The following is a 19,359-nucleotide window of genomic DNA, read 5'->3' as shown; positions in this document are numbered from 1 at the left end:
AATATTCTAAAATTAGAGTGTGATGATGGTTGCACAGCTATGTGAATATACTAAAAAGTACTGAAGTGTACACTTGAAAGGGTGGATTTTATGTTATGTAGATTATATCTCAATAAAATTGTTATTAAAAAAAGAACTTGGGCTCTGAGGTTAAACAGATATGGGCATGTGCTATGGTCTGAATGTTTCTGTCTCCCCCTAAATTCATAAGTTGAAATCCCAACTCTCAAAGATGATGGTATTAGAACGTGGGACCTTGGGAGCTGCTTAAGTCATGAAGGTGGAGCCCACATAAATGGGATTAGTGCCCTTATAAAAGAGGCTCATGGAGCTCCCTAGCCCCTTCCACTTTGTAAGGACATGACAAGAAGGTGCAGGTTATGAACCAGGAAAAGGACCCTCACCAGAAAACATGATTATGCTGGTGCCTTAATCTTGGACTTCCAGCATCCAGAACTGTGAGAAGTAAATTTCTGTTGTTTATAAGTTACCCAGTCTGGTATTTTGTTATAGCAGACAGAGTAGACTGTGTATGAATCCTGTCTCTGCTTCTCCCTAGTTGTATGATTTCCCTGCCTCAGTGCTGACTTTATAAGGTAGACTACATGAGGCAGGTGATGTCTGAAGGAGCCTGGCACATACCTGGGTGGCTAGACTCCAGAATTTTCCATCTCCAGGGATAACTTCTACTTTAGAGGGCCACCTGCCTCCCGACTCTGGAACCTTTTCCTCCTTCAGCCTAAGGGGCAGGCTTCCCTTGGGAAGGCAGGAAAGCCCCCACAGGTCCCATTCCCTTTCCCAGACTCATCCTTGAAGCTCTCCAAACAGAGAGCTGTGTTCCAGGGTTCCAGGGAGGGTGGGGCCAGGAGGGGGTGCTGGGTCCTCTACCAGGTTGGCCCCTTGGCCTGATTGGGCCCTCCCAGATGTGTGTGTGAGTGTGTGTGTGTGTATGAGATGGGGGGAGAGGCAAGGGATGTAGAGAGAAAAGAATGCAGGAGCCTGGTGTACTTGTTATTAAGTACAGATCCAGGGCTGGAGGAGAGGGAAAGGCCTGGCCTGGGGAGGGCTTTTCTGCCCAGCCGACTTGCATACCCACCCACGATGGAGAGGATGACAACCACGAAGTCAAAGATGTTCCAGCTGTTGGTGAAGTAATAGTGGCGCAGGGCAGCCATCTTGACGATACATTCGCCTGTGAAGATGGCTACGAAGAGCAGGTTGATCTTGGTCAAGATGTTGACCTTCTCAGGCCTCTGGTCATCTGTCTCCACCATCATGGTCACCATGTTCAAGCAGATGAGAAACATGATGGTGACATCGAAGGCCTGCTTGGTCACAATGTCGAATATGAAGCCTTGGTACTTGTTCTGAAAGGAGGGGCAAAGGACAGGCTCAGCAGGGGCCTCAGACAGGCTAGCACGCCCCCATTGCTGCCTCTCAGCCCAAGCCACCTACCCTCCTACTTCACCTTCTGGGGGGAGGCCAACGCCCCCAGACAGTCACAGAAAGAGGAAGAAGTCAGGATGCTGGCCAGCCTGGCTCTCCTGCTGAAAGCTCCCTGGGCTTCCAGGCCCAGCCCTAGGCTCTCTCTTCCCTGAGACCATCTCTGATGGCTCTTCAGAAAGGGACCTCTCTTACCCCGAGTTTCCTCAGCATGTCGTTCATCATGCTTCCCTTTTTGTTCCCACTGTCTGAAGGCTCAAGGTCAGATTTAAAGTTCAGTCCTAGTAATTGTCTCAGTCCTCAGGTTAACAAATTTTCTCCACTCTTTTTATGGAATTTATTTTATTTATTCTACTTGGGACTTCCCTGGCGGTCCAGTGGATTCTACTGACTGTATTTATATGTGTCTTTAATTGTAAGATTATTTTGGGGAAGAGAGACGATTATAAATAAGTGAAAACACATGCACGCACGCACACACACACAACTAACCTAGAACTGAACATGGAGAACAGGAAAGTATCAGATGAAATGGATGAATTAGATGCAAAAACTGGGGCTGCCACTTACAAGCTAGTGATTTAGGTACCAGTCACCTAATTAACCTCAGTACTGCCCCCATCCTGCTCCAATACACACACACACACACACACACACACACACTTTTTTGGGCCAAGGGAGTCAGCCTAGCAGAGAACCCAGCACCCCTCTGGGCCCCACCTACCAGGGAACTCTACTGCTCAGGGAGTTGCAAGGATGAGGTTATGCACGGGGGTGGGGGCAGGCTGCCCTGCGCTCCCTGGGGAAAGCCTGCAGCCCTACAGGGGAGAAGGGGGCTCACTGAGAGGTTCCTGTGGGAGGGGAGTGTCCCCTGGGCTGCCATAGCTGTCTCATGCCTTCCCCTCTATCTCCATGAGACTGAGGCCCCTGTGCGTGGTTATAGGTCCCTCCTTTCCTGGACAGGCTGAGGGCCCCGGGCTGGGCCAAAAGACTGTGAAGAGGCCCTGATAGCTGGTCTTGTGGCGCTTCCCAGGGTCCCCTCGGCTGATCCTCCCCACTCCCACCAAATCGAGAGCCTGACTCACCAGGGGCCGTGGGATGGGCTTCTGGGGCTTCTTGGAGCCCAGCTTTTTCATGGCGTTGTAGTACTTCTTCTGCTCCTCTGTCATGAAGATGTCCTGGCCCCCTAAGTGCAGAGAGACAGGTACCAGCTTCATTTTGGGGTTCTCAGAGCCCCAGCATGGAGGGCACAGGGATCTTGCCTCCTTGATGAGGGTGCCAGGATTGCACTCCTCCGCATTTCCTCTCCCAGGGGAGAAAAGTGTGCCTCTATCCTGCACCAGAGATTCCCCCCACCCCCGGACCTGCTTCTCCTGGGTCCCTGTCCCCATTCTCCTTCAGCTCTCTCTGACTTTGTGACTTGAAAATCCAGTCCCTACTCCCATCCTCTCCCCTGCCCAGCTCAACCACCTTGGAAGTCCTCTCTGCCCACTTGGTTTGCCTGCCACCCAATCATGGCCCCTCTGATGGAGCTCCCGGAAGACACCGGCCTCTGTGCAGCTCCACCCCCGCCATTGTCCCTGATCACGGACCAGGTAAATAGATACAACCCTCACCCCAGGTTCTCTTAGGAGCCTCATCTCTCAGACTACAGCAGGCGTGGGGCCCCTTGTTACAGGCTTACAGCCCTAAGCAGGTCAATCATGGACACACCCTTCTCCCACCCTATCCCAACAGGAGCAAGAAGAGGACCATCCCCAACAGGAAGGAAAAATGGGGCCAAGAGCCGGAAAGGCTCCTAAGTCCCTGGCATCCAGCCTTGCCCTGCAGTCTGGGGAACCTGCGCTCTACATATCTTTTTCTTCTGTTGGTTGAAGTTGTCAATGATGACACCGATGAAAAGGTTCAGGGTGAAGAAAGACCCGAAGATGATGAAAATAACGAAGTAGATGTACATGTAGAGGTTGTATTCCCACTGGGGCTGCTCTTCATACTAGAGGGGAGAAACCAGATGGGAGGTCAGACAGGCGGGAATGAGGGTGGGCTGGCTGGGTGTGTCAGAGGAAGGTCACCACACGGGGTGTATGTCTGAGTGTGTGTGATGGGTGGGTGGGGATGGAGTTGAGGAGAGTGGGTGGTGGCAGGTGAGGAGGGCAGGCATGCTGGGCTCAGGGCTGGCACAGTGTCCCTGCATGGCTCCTTCCTCTGGGCCACTGGGAGGTTTGAGTATATGGGGGCATCTCTCAGCCTGCAACTGTCAGTGTGATGGGGGTGGAGCACAAGGACAAAGGAGAAACTTGATTTATGTCTCTGTTGGTTCCACCCCATCCCCCTGGGGTAAGACTTTGATTCAACTAAATTACAGTGAATTTAATTTGAAAGATATTTGTAAATCTGGGGACTCCTTCGGAGACCACACAACCTTGCCCCAGGGCCAGGCCTGGGCATTCCAGAGAGGCTCAACTCTGGGTTGACACAAGAGACCTGGCCCTTATGGGATGCAGACCCTGATTCCCTGGTGGCCAAGCAGCTGGGAACCTCGGGTGCCTGACTCAGGCAGAGAGGCCAGTGTGACAACCTACCCCCCTGGAGTCCACAGCTGCATACATGATGTCCATCCAGCCTTTAAATGTTGCCTGGAAGGAAGAAACAAGAGTAAGGAAATCATTTAATTCTGCATCTATGGAGCTACTTAGGGCTCCTGTCTGGACAGATGAGGCCAGGAAAAACCTCCTACAAGAAGCAAGCAGTCCATCCCACCCTTTCAGCAGTATCCAACTGGCTGGGTGGTCAGGGAAAGGCCTTCTTGTTCAGGGCTGAGGAGGAGGGGAAGCCAGCCAAGCAGACACCCCAAGAAGGTCATACAGTGGGGGAATAAACTTCTTGATGTTGGCCAAGAGACTGCCCTTCAGATCCACATCCATTTCAGATTCTACAATGACACAGAAGCACACAGCAGGTATCAGGGAGAGAGAAGTGGCTCTTGGGCTCTCAGTTCTTACTTAAGGTGGACTCCAGTGCTGATCTGGTCCCCTTTGTCATGAGCCTTATGGCTTCTGCTTCATAGCTTTTCAAAGGAAGTCCCTGAAGAATCCCAACCTTCCCTCATACTTAAGGGGGTCTTTTGCTAGTGGTGTGTTGGCAAATGGCTAACAAATGGCTTTCCAGAAGAAAAATAAAAGCCCTGATTGTTGTGCTTGCCAACTTCTCTGCGTAAATACTCCCATCATTGCCATCCTTAAGTTGCCAACATGTCATTACTGACCACAGAGTCGGGAAGAGATGCACAGGAGCACAGCATTGTAATATTTCCACTGTATGGATATAATAGGTGTGAATAACCTCAACAGCATAAATGATAATAAGTGGTAATGGTGAGTTCTGATTTCGTTTCAATATCATTGAGTTAATTATAAGTTTATAAAATCTAATTTTTAATAATGGCTTGCAAAATATTGGAAAATGTAGCAATTGGCTCTTGTGAGTCCATACATGCCGGCGCTGGCATGGCACACAAGGCAGGAAAGAGGAGGCCGAATAGGACAAGGTCCTGGCACTGGCTGCATGGACTGCCCAAGTCTAGGATGCTATGATGATTCAGAAAGAGCCTGAGGGACATGCTTGGTGGTGAGACCAATTGCCTAGCGGATCTCACTTGTGTGCTTGGCAAAATCCGATCGTGTCCTGAGCCTACTTTCAGGGTATAAGCTGGTCTGCACAGACTTTCCATGTCTGAGAGTTTTTATGAGTCAGGCAGGGCAGAGGGAAACCAAGGCGGCCGCAGAGAAGGCAACTGCTTCAGCTCCCTGTGCCACGGGGCCCTCACCTGTACAGAGAGGCCTGGAGATGCTGTGGGACCTGCTGGGGACCACCCAAGGTTACAAGATGCCCGTGACCGAATTCTTCCCAGCCACTGTGCGGTTCTGTCTGCAACAGAAAGGGGGCTTTCCTTCCAAGTTCTGACGTTCAGGAGGGACAGTCACAGGGATGGAAGGCACTCTGGGTTTGGCTCTAATCCTGTTCCCCACGATGTATTTCAGGGGAGTCGTTGGAGAAAGCTATCCCTGTGATTTAAGAGGTGGGTGGAGGTGTGAGGGGATATGCCAAGCTTCCCTCTGTTCTGGGGACTAGAGACAGGTGTCTGGGCTTTTGGTTGGGACAGCAAGAAGAACAAGCTGCAGCTTTACATGTTATGGTTCAGATTGATTTCTGTTGTCAAGGTTATTTGTATGCTGTGCATTATAATCACTGAAGCCACTGTCCTCACAAATCAATGGAAACTTTGGAAAGACTGGGGAAGGCCATGCGTGTTTAAACATCACACATCTTGCACATTAGAGATGAAAGGAAATATATTCTTTTAACAACGCAGGAGGTATCACTACCTTTTATAACAGAGGGGTGGCCAGAGTCACAATTTTGCTAATAGTTCAGTCCCTGGGTGTCTATGGTCGTTCACTTGCAATCTGTGCCATTGTACTGCCAAACTGACTGCTGTCTGGGGAGCTGCTTCTGCCGTAGTGCTGAAGCCCCATGCCATACTTGGAGAATGTAGCATTTTCCTTAGAATGGAAAATCTGGGGCCTTCCCAAGCAGCCAAGAATTCCCTGGAGAATCCTAAGCCTCCTTTGGGCAACATGATCCTATCGTGAGGATCCAGAGTGGCCCCGCTGTCCCTCTCCTGCCCACAGCACAGGGGAAGGTGCCTGTTGCTGTACAGCCAGCAGGAGGAAGGAAGGTCCTCCCCCCAACCACAGGACTTACCACCTGCAGAAGGGCCAGGTACCCGGCCCCCACGTTGTCAAAGTTGACTTTCACCTTGGTCCAGTACAATTCGCCAGTCACGTTGAAAGACACACAGTCGCTCTTGTTGTTCACGATGGTGTAGTTCAAGGGCAGGTCTCCCTCAGTCTGGTTGATGCATCTCCCAAACTTCCCCGCGAAGAGGTTCACGCCCATGATGCTGAAGATGAGCCAGAAGATGAGGCAGACGAGGAGGACGTTCATAATGGATGGGATGGCACCCACCAGGGCATTGACCACAACCTCAAGTGGGCAGAGAAGAGGCTTAGTTCCTGGGGGTGCCCAGAACACACACCCTTTTCAAGACCCCCAACCTACTGAACCTCCTGGGTATAGGTCCCTATGGGTGGGGAACAGTTCCTGTGCCCAACGAAGGGGAACCCATGGCTGGAAGCTCTGGCGGGCAGTGAGGGGAGTGAGAGAGAACACACACGCCTTTTGCTTCGCACCCTAAAGTCTGACACAGCTCAGAACATCTGCCTTTCCCTTCTTGGCTCTGCCCGGAATCCATGACCTTCAAACTTAATTTTCAGCAGGGTCTCTGCTGGATGAGTATGCCACAAGTCTGATGAGAAAGGGCCTCTGAAGATACACTCTCTGAGCTAAGCTTCTGGTTTCCTTTGGGGTTGCTGCTACCAGGATGGATAGGTGTTCTCCTGTAAAGTGTGCCCAGGGGACCTCCGGGTGGCACGTCTGGAGGGTGCTCTGACAGCCCTCTCATGCTGCGGTGGGAGCAGGGCTGGCAGGGCGGGTGGTGTGCGCGCTCCCTGTGCCTCAGCCCTCCCCAGGGAGGGGCTCTCTTACCCCATGGGGCCATGGCCCCATGCTCTTCATTTAAACTCACAGCACCCAGGAGAAGTATCCTTGGCAAAAATAACTGGGGACTCCACTCCAGTGAGGGACCTAGTTCTCAGCTGTCTGTGAGCCAGGAACATGTTTGCCACACAGACTAGGAGCGGAGCTGGTGTGGGGCTGGGCGGTGGATATGGTAATGCTGACACACACAAAGGAGGGGGTCGGTCCGTGGTCCCCCAGCAGGCATGATGAACCTGGGAACAGGGTGGGAAACCAACTCTCCCGTTTGCCCTTCTCTGGCTCTGTGGTCAGCAGCCACAGCAGAAGCATTCCTGGCAACTAGTATCTCCCCCATGTCCCCTTGTCCCAGAACAAAATGTCCTTGCTCCCAAAGAGACATTTAACTTAGGTCGGATTATTCACTTGTGAATGGCTTCCCACCAGAAATAAGCAGTTTGTTTCTCCATGGATTGGGGGTGTGAGCAAAGTTCAAAACCATCAACCAAATTGGGGCTGTGTAATGGTGCCTGCTGGGTCAGTGAGAGACACACAGACGTGTCTGCTAAAGTCACAATAGAACTGTGCACATTTTGTAAAAACAAGAAACAAAAAAAACCCCACACACAAACACATGGGTTTGTTTTCTTGCTATATAAAATGGATAATGTTTTTTCTTAGTGGGCTTTTCAATATGCCTTATATGTGCACATTCTTTGGTAAAATTTGGTAACTTGAAAAAAATGCAGAGGGCTCTGCACTTAGAAAATAGTGCCAAAGAGTTTACTAAGCAAATACAAACTGCTCTCTGATGGTGAGAATACAGCTGGCTCCTTCCTTGCTTCCTTCATCCTCCCTAGCACTGCCCTACTGCCTATCACAGACAGAGGGAAGGCAGCCTGTGATGGCCACAAGGCAGGGGACAGGGACGGACAAATGGAGCCGGGGCACACACAGACACGAGGCCCCGCTGGAGGGCAGAAGCCGAAGGGGCCCTGGGCCGGTGGGGCTGGCTGCAGCTGAGACACCTGTGCCCCAGGCCTCACTTCCTCTCCATTATCCAGGGCTCTCTGGCCCTCGTGGAGCTCACAGGGCTGGGGGTGGCAGGCCTGGGGGGAGGTTCTCACAGCTCTCCATCTCCGAGTGCCACCAAGCTCAGCCGTGCTTCCTGGAGATCCTGCACATGCTCCCACCGGGTCAGAGCCGCCTGGACAGCAAGTGGGCCTGCAGGTCCCCTTCATGGAGCCACCTCCCACTGCCCCTGTGGGAAGAGCCACCCCTCTTACCCTCATGCCCTCAAATCGTGACAGGGCTCGCAGGGGTCGGAGCGCACGCAAGGTCCGCAGTGACTTGATGGGGCCCATCTCAGCAAAGCCCAGCGCGTTGGCCACCAGGCTGATCAGCGAGACCTGTGGGAGGCAGGGTGGGAGTGGAGCCACGGGGACAGCTCGAGACAGTGGCAGGGCTCCTGGCCCACCAAAAACAGGCTGGGTGTGAGAGAGCCAGCAGGCCTTCCTGTGTCCAGTCTTTCTGATTCCCAGCTGGATCGTCTTCACAGGCTGTCCTGCGTTGGGCCAGCCTTCCTGTGGCCCAAGAGGCTGGGGGCGAGCCCAAGCATGTCCCAGCTTTCAGACCTTCACCGAGGGCCTGCTGTGTGCACTTCACACACACACACACACACACACACACACGTCTGTAATAGCCGCACTCACCCCAGGACTTGGAATGCACCTCCCAATGCTACAGATGAGAAAACTGAGTTCCAAAGCCACCCGCTAGTGTGGAGGAGCAGGGCCACAAAGCCTGGGCTTTAGGTCCCATGTGCTTTCCTTCAAGTCAGATTCTTGGGCCTGCCCTTTCCCTGCCCCAAAGTAGACTCTCTGGGGAAGAAGGACTGTCCTGAGTTGAGTATGAGCAGACAGACAATCCTGGGGCATCTCCCCAAAGCTGGACCTCACAACATTCTGCCGTCTTCAAAGAAGGGAAGCTCAGATGGAGCCCCTGAGGATTGTTCTCTGCTCTCTGCTTTCTCTGTCCCGCCCTCACCGGGGCATTTCCACCCAGCGGATTTTATCCTTCTAAAGTTCCAGGGGCATCCAATCCCTTCTTATGTCACTGCTGGCCGGTGATCACAGGTTAGAAGTGGCCTCCTGCCTGACCTCGCCGGCAATCACCATTACCACCACCCTAGCTCTGAGGGCAGCCTGACGGTGGCGAGGGGCCGCAGGCAGGGCCCTGACTCCCGCACCCTCCTCCCAGGCTTGGAAGCAGCAGGTTGGGAGAAGGCTGGGCAGAGGGGCTTGGAATAGGAAGACACCCAGCATGGACTTCTGTGCTGCCCCCACTCGGGAGAGGATGAGGCGCATCTCTCAGGGACTTGCTGCTGAGGGCAGCCAGGTCTGGCCAGTCTCGCCGCCTAGTTCCCAGCAGGCCAGCCTTGTCTGTTGCTTCCAAAGCTCGCCCTGCCTGCTCCACCCAATCTCAGTTGATGGCAACTCCATCCTTCCAGCTGCTCAGGCCACAAGCCTTGGCATCATCCCTGCCTTCTCTCTGTCTCTCACACCCTACATCCAACCCATCAGGATTTCCTGTTGGCTCTGCCTTCAAAATATGTCAGAAGTCCAAATATTTCTCACCGCTTCCACTGCCACCATCCTGGCCAGGCCGCCATCATCTCTCCCCTGGATCACTTCCACAACCTCCCAACCTTCTCCCTGCCTCCACTCCCCTCCCCCACCACCCTGACAGGGTGATTCCTTCATAACATGAGTCAGATGATGTCGCTCTTCTGTCCAAAGCCCTTCAACGCCTCCCCATTTCATTCTAAATAAAGGCCCATGGTTTTCAAAGGCTGCATCCGTTCTACCCCATGCAGTCTGGCCTCATCTCCTGCACTTCCCTTCCCCACCCCTCTGCTGCAGCCACTCTGGCCCCCTTGCGGTTCCTCAAGTATCCCAGGCACCCTCCTACCATAGGACCTTTGCACTGCTGTTCCAACCTCTGTTTGGAATGTTCTGCAGACATCTGCCTGGCTAACCCCAACTTCCTTCAAATGACACCACAGTGAGCCCACTCTGGCCAGCCTGTTTAAAGTTCTAATCTCTATCTTCCTTTCTCCCTGAGTCCTGGCCCTCCTAACCCCCTTCCCTCTCTACCTCCTTTTCTCCATGTGTATACATCACCAGCGTGATATAAAGCTGGCTCACGTATTATGTTTCTGGTTCACAGTCACCTTCCTGCGTGCAGGCAGGGGTTTTGTCTGTTTTGTTCCCCAAGATCCCCAGCATCTACAATAGCACCCACATACAGTAGATGCTCAATAGTATCGAAAAAATGCATGAATTGAACATGGAAACATCCTTTTCCAGACCTTGAGGCCTGAAGTCCACCATTTCCATGAAGTGTGGGGATAGGGGGGCATGGCCAGTGTCTGGAAAGCTGGATTCCAGCACGCACTTCCTTCTCCTTGACCTTGGGCCAGGCCCTTCTCTGCTGTGAGCCTCAGTTTCCTTCTCCACAGGCTAATTCTCCAATCTTGAAAATTCCAGGCCCTTAGGCCTGGCCTCAGCGGAATTCCCCAAGGCGGCAGGTGGTGGGAGGTGGGTGGGCTTCCCCAGAAGTCTTTGCAAACTCTATCTGGCCTGCCCTGGGGGAGTCCCAAAAAGCTGCAGGAACAGCTGGGTGAGGGGGCCTCAGGGCAGAGCTGCCAGGATCCCAGGCCTTCCCCCGGCCCTTTGGCAAGGAGGCCTCAGGGGTCCTCTCCCTCATCTCAGGGAGGCTCTGAGGGCTCCAGGCTGTAAGCGCATCCTGAGCTCCCCCCGTCTCTGCCACCCCAGCACCTCTCACCCCAGCATTAGCATCAGCCACTTGGGGTGATGAAAGAGGCCTGGGCTGGAGGCCCAGCAATGTGGATCTATGTCTCCACACATACTCTAGCCCACAGAGCCATTCAAGTTCGTCCTCCCACCCAGGCCTGGACCCTGGCCAGGCCCACTGGCAGCTGAGCGCCTCCCTTTAGCCTCTGGGCCCGAAGTGGGGACCAAGCACAGGCCTAAACTCTTCTATAACTATAGGAAGGATAGCCCCTGCTGGTGGGCAGAGCTACGAGTGTCTTCTGGAAAGCTCTTCCCAGCCTGCAGATCCTGACCCACATCCTGTTGTGCGAGACCCACCACAACCAGATGATGAGTCCTCGCCTGAGCCCTTCGCCATGTTCCCTCTGCCCTTAGGGAGCACAGATCCAAGGCTGCCCCGCATCCTGAGTCTCAATTCTCACCCCGCCGTGGCTACTCTCCCACTTGACTGTGCTCAGGAGCCCCACAAGAGCCTGCACTCACCCTGCTTGGTACCCAGCAGTGTCCCGGGGCCTGGGGAACTGTGGGGCAGGGGCCTCCCATTCCATCTGCCAACTGGGTGCTCAGGGGACATGCCAACCTCCTGCCCCAGGCCCCCTGGGCACACCGGAGGTCAGGCAAGCCCTGCCAGCTGCCTGATCACCCAGGGCAGCCACCTGGAACCCCTCAGCCAGCGTTCATGCTTTCCTCCTTCTCACAGGTGACTCCACCCCCTCTCATCCTCCCCAGGTGGTACCTTCTACCTGAGCCAGGAGGATCTCCTGCCTGCCCAGCACCCTTTCCCCAATCCCGTGCCCTCTGGCCTTTGGCTCACTCCATCTCCTGTACAACACCTCCTCTGTGTGTGGACATGTAGGCTCTTAACCGGTCATCTGTGTAGTGGGCCTGACAGACACTTCACAAGGTGCCATGGTGAAGGCTGCACAATACGGGCTCATCGCTCCCCCTTCTGGACGTCCTGAGACGGCGGGACCCCACTCCTGCCCTGGCTCACACCACTGCCAGAACTGCACTTCACTATCCCCCGTGGTGAGTGTAGTTTCTCCCAGAAGCCTAGGTTTCCCTGTGTCCCCAGTCGGGGGTTCTGATGGCAGAGCCCAGGTCTCCCCTCTGTGACCCCAGACTCGGGCTTCCTGCCCCTTTGCCCACCCCGTGGCACAGCCAAGATGCTCCACGTCGTCCTGCTGACTCCCGCTGCCCTGTCCTTCTGTCCTTCTGTCCCTCGGCCTCAGCTCCTTCTCACACTGGCAACGGGCGCCCCCCTCCTCTCTTCCCTTCAGGGGCCACACTTACGTCCACAATGAGGAAATCGAGCCAGCACCAGGCATTGGTGAAGTACTTCTTGAAGCCATAGGCCACCCACTTGAGCAGCATCTCCAGCACGAAGATGTAGGTGAACATCTTGTCGGCATACTCCAGCAGGACCTTGATGGTCTTCCGCTCCTCCAGGTAGATGTCCTCGAAGGCCTGCAGACCAGGGTAGACAAGGTAGACATGATATCCTGACCCAGCCAGTCCCACCCCGCACAAGCCTTCATCTCTGACAGTATCTGTTGCCCAGGAGGGCGGGGCAGAGGGGAGCCATGTCGTGGAGGGGATTCCTGAGTGTGTCCTCTGAGCCGCGTGCGCACCATTGCTGGGTTAGGAAATGATGTTATGTGGTGTGTGGACAACAAGGCAGAATGTGTAGTGAGAATGCTTCTTCCTTCACTTTAAAGAGCAAGTCTCAGTTCAGTGCTAGTACACTGTTAAGACCTCTCTAAAACAGCTCAAGGCCTGCTGCTAGAAACAGCATACACTTTCCCCACCCCCTCTACTCCACTGTGTTTTTACTCAATTTACTTTGGCAATTACCTACTTTTCATAGGAAACAATATTGGTTTCCAATGACAACAATCATTCAAAGTTGCCCTTTAAAATAAATTTATTTAAACAAACAAAAAACCAGTGAATGTTCATCTAAGGCAAAATTTTAAAGAAATGATAGTAAAGGCAGTTTGTAGATATGAAGATTAGGAAACACAGGACTAGATGAAGTCAAACCTCCTGCAATCCTCAGCATCTGGGAGTCAACGTTCCTAAAATGCTATAAGTTGTCAGTCTTTCCCCACCTCCTCACTGCTGCCTCAACCCAAATCCCCGAGCCAATAGAGAGACTCAGATGGCCCCGGCTGCCCTCTTCTAACTCCAGGCTTCTGATCTGTACCTGCCCCTCCTGAGTTACCTTCCCCTATCCAGAATGTGCTCTGAGGCTCCCAGTCTAGGCAACTGAATGCGTCACTGAGGGCCCCAGGGAGCTGCCTCCACCTGTCGCTCTGGGCCTCCCTGTCTGACTGCAGGGCCTCTGTGAGCTACAGTGATCCAGGGGGCCGGTGCTGTCAGCAGTCAGATTAGCAGACCACATAGCTAATCTGGTCCATGTAGATATGACAACAGGATAATTCAGGCCCCAAAATGGACTTTGGGAGTTGTTCAAGACAGAAAGTAGGCCTGTTTTTTTCTGATTATAAAAATGTATGCCTCCTATAAAAAATGAAATAATACAGAAATTATAAAAAAGAGAATAAACAACAACAAAAAAACCAAACAACCCAATCAAAAAATGGGCAGAAGACCTAAATAGACATTTCTCTAAAGAAGACATACAGATGGCCAATAGGCACATGAAAAGATGCTCAACACTGCTAATTATTAGAGAAATGCACATCAAAACTACAATGAGGTACCACCTCACACTGGTCAGAATGGCCGTCATTAAAAAGTCCACAAATAACAAATGCTGGAGAGGGTGTGGAGAAAAGGGAATGCTCATACACTGTTGGTGGGAATGTAAGTTGGCGCAGCCACTGTGGAAAATAATACAGAGGTTCCTCAGAAAACTAAAAATAGAATTACCATATGATTCAACAATCCCACTCCTGGGTGTATATCCAGACAAAACTATAATTCAAAAAGACACATGCACCCCCCTATGTTCATAGCAGCACTATTCACAATAGCTAAGACATGGAAACAACCTAAATGTCCATCAACAGAGGAATGGATAAAGAAGATGTGGTACATATGTACAATGGAATACTACTCAGCCATAAAAAAGAATGAAATCAGTCCACTTGCAGCAACATAGATGCAACTAGAGACTATCATACCAAGTGAAGTAAGTCAGAAAGAGAAAGACAAATATATGATATCACTTTTATGTGGAAACTGAAATATGACACAAATGAACCTATCTATGAAACAGAAGCAGAATCACAGACATAGAGAACAGACTGGTGGTTGCCAAGGTGGGGGGATGGGTTGGGAGAGGGAGGGAGTAGGAGGTTGGGGTTAGCAGATGTAGGCTTTTATATACAGAATGGATAAACAACAAGGTCCTACTGTACAGCACAGAGAACTATATTCAATATCCTATGATAAACCATGATGGAAAAGAATATAAAAAAAAGAATGTATATATATGTATAACTGAATCACTTTGCTGCACAGCAGAAATTAACACAACATTGTAAATCACTATACTTCAATTAAAAATATTGATTAAAAAAAAGAGAATAAAAGGCATCTCCAATTTTATGACACTAAAGTAACCTCTGCTAACATTTAGGTGAACATTCTTTCAACCCTCACTATTTGTGTGTATATATTTGAGTGCACGATTTTATAAATAGGCTAAAATATTTTGCTTTGAAATTTCTTTTTCCATGAAACAATCTTTTGTGAACATTTACCTACTAAGTAATGTGAATACATACAAGATCTATCATTCTTTTTAAAGGCTGCATAATATTTCATTATTTGCATATACTACTGTTAATTTAGCCATTGTTTCTAATTTATCCCTAGTAGAAACAACATTGCAATGAACACAGTGTCTGATTATCTTGAGGATAAATTTCTAGAATTGAGGTGCCAGGTCAAAGTTATACTTTTGGTACAGATTAGGAACCGGACCTCCAAAAGGGGACACCAATTTGAGACTCCTTCCACAGTGCATGAAGGTGGCTCTTTCCCCACCACCCACACTGGTGCAGTTTCTCCTTTGTCACATTTCCCAGCCTAATGAATGAAATTTGTATTTGTTACATTTTAATTTATCTTATTACTAGTGATACTGACATCATTTCCTTGGATATTTGCAGTGTTCTCTTTATAAATTGCCTGTTCATGTCTTTTACCTATTTTTTCACTTGATGGTCTGGTTTATTTGGGGACATTAACTCTTTGTTTTATATACTTTATCCTAGTTCTGTGCCTTTAAATCTTGTTTACTTTTGTTTACCGTACTGAAGTTCTATACTTTACTTTCACTTATTATTATATCATTTAATATATTTATATCATTTGTTATGATTTTCATTTAGTAAAACCTTTGGCATCATGTTAAGAAAGTCCTTGCCAGAGACTTCCTGAACAAGATGGCGGAGTAGAAGGACTTGAGCTCACCGCCTCTCATGAAAACACCAAAATTACAACTAACTGCTGAACAACCATCGACAAAAAAAGATGGGAAACTACCAAAAAAGATACTCTACATTCAAAGACAAAGAAGAAGCCACAACGAGATGGTAAGAGGGGCACTTTTGCGATACAATCAAATCCCATACATGCCAGGTGGATGACATACAAACTGGAAAATAATTATATCGCAGAGGTTCTCCCACAGGAGTAAGAGTTCTGAATCCCACATCAGGTTCCCCCAGCCTTGGGGTCTAGCATTGGGAGGAGGAGTCCCCAGAGCATTTGGCTTTGAAGGCCAGTGGGGCTTGAGTACAGGAGCTCCACGGGACTGGAGGAAACACAGACTCCACTCTTGGAGGGTGCACACAAGGTTTCATGTGCACTGGGACCCAGGGCAAAGCAGTGACACCATAGGAGCCTGGGCCAGACCTACCTGTGGGTCTTGGAGGGTATCCTGAGGAGGCAAGTGTTGCCTGTGGTTCACTGTGGGGGCAAGGACACTGGTGGCAGAGGCCCCAGGGAATGTTCATCGGCATGAGCTCTCCCAAAGGTCAACATTTTGGCACTGAGACCTGGCCCAACACAGCATCCTGCAGGCTCCAGTGCTGGGACGCCTCAGGCCAAACAACCAACGGGGTGGGAACAGAGCCCCACCCATCAGCAGACAGGCTGGCTAAAGATGTCCTGAGCTAACAGCTGCCCTTGACACATCCCTGCCCACCAGAGGGACAAGACTCAGCTCCACCCACCAGTGGGCAGGCACCAGTCCCTGCCACCAGGAAGCTTGCACAAGCCCCTGGACCAACTGCACCCACCAGGGGGCAAACACTGCAAGTGAGAGGAGCTACAATCCTGCAGCCTGAGCAATGGAGACCACAAACACAGAAAGTCAGACAAAATGAGATGGCAGAGAAATGTCTTCCAGATGAAGGAACAAGATAAAACCCCAGAAGAACAAATAAGTGAAGTGGATATAGGAAATATACCTGAAAAAGAACTCAGAGTAATGAAAGTAAAGATGATCCAAGATCTTGGAAAAAGAATGGAGGCACAGACTGAGAAGATACAAGAAATGTTCAACAAAGAGCTAGAAGATTTAAAGAAAAAAGAGATGAACAATACAATAACAGAAATGAAAAATACACTAGAAGGAATCAATTGAAGAATAAATGAGGCAGAAGAACAAATAAGTGAGCTGGAAGACAGAATGGTGGAAATCACTGCTGTGGAAGAGAATAAAGAAAAAAGAATGGAAAGAAATGAAGACAGTTTAAGAGACCTCTAGGACAACATTAAACATACCAACATTACAAGGATCTCAGAAGGAGAAGAGAGAGAGAAAGTGCCTGAGAAAACATTTGAAGAGATAACAGCTGAAAACTTCCCTAACATGGGGAAGGAAACAGTCACCCACGTCCAGGAAGCACAGAGAGTCCCATACAGGATAAACTCAAGGAGGAACACTCCAAGACACATATTAATCAAACAGACAAAAATTAAAGACAAAGAAAAAATATAAGAGCAACAAGGGAAAAGCAACAAACAACAAACAAGGGAATCCCCATAAGGTTATCAGCTGATTTTTCAGCAGAAACTATGCAGGCCAGAAGGGAGTGGCATGATATGTTTAAAGTGATGAAAGAGAAAAACCTACAACCAAGAATACTCTACCTAGCAAGGCTCTCATTCAGATTCAATGGAAAAATCAAAAGCTTCACAGACAAACAAAAGCTAAGAGAATTCAGCACCACCAAACCACCTTTACAACAAATGCTAAAGGAACTTCTCTAGGTGGAAAAGAAAAGGCCACAACTAGAAACAAGAAAATTAAAAATGGGAAAGCTCACTGGTAAAAGCAAACATGCAGTAAAGGTAAGAAATCATCCACACACAAATATGACATCAAAACCAGCAATTGTGAGAAGAGGAGAGTACAAATGCAGGATATTGGAAATGCATTTGAAATTAAGAGACCAGCAACTTAAAACAACCTTGTATATATACAGACTGCTATATCAAAACCTCATGGTAACCACAAACCAAAAATCTACAATGGATACACACACGAAAAAGAAAAAGGAATCCAAACACAACACTAAAGATAGTCATCAAATCACAAGAGGAGAAAACAAAAGAGGAAGGGAAGAAAAAAGACCTAAAAAAAAAAAACAAAAATAATGAACAAAATGGCAATAAGAACATACATATTAATAATTACCTTAAATGTAAAAAGATTAAACGCTCCAACTAAAAGACACAGACTGCCTGAATGGATACAAAAACAAGACCCATATATATGCTGTCTACAAGAGACCCATTTCAGATCTAGGGACACATACAGACTGAAAGTGAGGGGATGGAAAAAGGTATTCCATGCAAAGGGAAATCAAAAGAAAGCTGGAGTAGCAATACTCATATCAGACAAAATAGACTTTAAAATAAAGACTGTTAAAAGAGACAAAGAAGGACACAAAAAAATGATCAAGGGATCAATCCAAGAAGAAGATATAACAATTGTAAGTATATATGCACCCAAAATATATACTTACAAAAAATAGGAGCACCCCAATATATAAGGCAAATACTAACAGCCATAAAGGAAAAATCAACAGTAACACAACAATAGTGGGGGACTTTAACACCCTACTTTCATCAATGAACGGATCATCCAGACAGAAGATCAATAAGGAAACACAGGCCTTAAATGATACATTAGACCAGATAGACTTAACTGATATTTATAGAGCATTCCATCCAGAAGCAGCAGAATACACATTCTTCTCAAGTGCACATGGAACATTCTCCAGGACTGACCATATGCTGGGCCACAAAGTGAGTCTCAGTAAATTTAAGAAAATTGGAATCATATCGAGCATCTTTTCCAAACAAAACGCTATGAGATTAGAAATCAACTACAAGAAAAAAACTGTAAAAACCACAAACATGTGGAGGCTAAACAATATGCTACTAAACAACCAATGGATCACTGGAGAAATCAAGGAGGACATCAAAAAATACCTAGAGACAAATGAAAATGAAAGCACAATGATCCAAAACCTATGGGACATGGCAAAAGCAGTTCTAAGAGGAAAGTTTATAGCAATACAATCTTCCCTCAGGAAACAAGAAAAATCACAAATAAACAACCTAATCTTACACCTAAAGCAACTAGAGAAGAACAAACAAAACCCAAAGTTAGTAGAAGGAAAGAAATCATAAAGATCAGAGCAGAAATAAAATAGAAACAAAGAAAACAGTAGAAAAGATCATTGAAACTAAAAGCTGGTTCTTTGAAAAGATAAACACAATTGATAAACCTTTAGCCAGGTTTCATCAAGGGAAAAAAAGGGAGAGGACTCAAATCAATAAAATTGGAAATGAAATGAAAAAAAAAAGAGAAGTTACAATGGACACCACAGAAATACAAAGGATCATAAGTGACTACTACAAGCAACTATATGCCAATAAAATGGACAACCTGGAAAAAGTGGACAAATTCTTAGAAAGGTACAATCTTCCAAGACTGAACCAGGAAGAAATAGAAAATGTGAACAGACCAATCACAAGTAATGAAATTGAAACTGTGATTTAAAAACTTCCAACAAACAAAAGTCCAGGACCAGATGGCTTCACAGGTGAATTCTATCAAACATTTAGAGAAGAATTAACACCTATCCTACGGAGACTATTTCAAACAATTGCAGAGGATAAAACACTCCCAAACTCATTCTATGAGGCCACCATTACCCTGATACCCAAAACATATGAAGATACCACAAAAAAAGAAAATTACAGGCCAATATCACTGATGAACATAGATACAAAAATCCTCAGCAAAATATTAGCAAAGCAAATCCAACAATATATTAAAAGGATCATACCCCATGATCAAGTGGGATTTATCCCAGGGATGCAAGGAGTTTTCAATATCCACAAATCAATCAGTGTGATACACCACATCAACAAATTGAAGAATAAAAACCATATGATCATCTCAACAGATGCA

At 48.6% G+C, this 19,359-nt stretch overlaps 1 protein-coding gene across 7 annotated transcripts in view; it reads right to left on the bottom strand.

The window, feature by feature from the left end:
• The window catches only part of SCN5A (sodium voltage-gated channel alpha subunit 5), an 86,333-nt gene that overhangs the window by 3,508 nt on the left and 63,466 nt on the right, over positions 1–19,359 (bottom strand). For 4 of the 7 annotated variants that reach the window (XM_061195300.1, XM_061195304.1, XM_061195298.1 and 1 more), the window contains 7 exons: positions 12,186–12,359; positions 8,325–8,447; positions 6,208–6,489; positions 4,026–4,079; positions 3,299–3,436; positions 2,529–2,633; positions 1,097–1,367 (listed from right to left, as the gene is read on the bottom strand). In XM_061195300.1, the coding sequence (XP_061051283.1) occupies positions 1,097–1,367; positions 2,529–2,633; positions 3,299–3,436; positions 4,026–4,079; positions 6,208–6,489; positions 8,325–8,447; positions 12,186–12,359 (1,147 nt within the window). The remainder of the gene's footprint in view (positions 1–1,096; positions 1,368–2,528; positions 2,634–3,298; positions 3,437–4,025; positions 4,080–6,207; positions 6,490–8,324; positions 8,448–12,185; positions 12,360–19,359) is intronic. The other 3 variants (XM_061195301.1, XM_061195302.1, XM_061195303.1) reach the window with 2 other exon arrangements.

Source organism: Eubalaena glacialis, chromosome 7, assembly GCF_028564815.1.
Source record: "Eubalaena glacialis isolate mEubGla1 chromosome 7, mEubGla1.1.hap2.+ XY, whole genome shotgun sequence".
NCBI classification, from domain to species: Eukaryota; Metazoa; Chordata; class Mammalia; order Artiodactyla; family Balaenidae; genus Eubalaena; species Eubalaena glacialis.
This window is presented reverse-complemented; position numbering and strand designations above follow the sequence as displayed.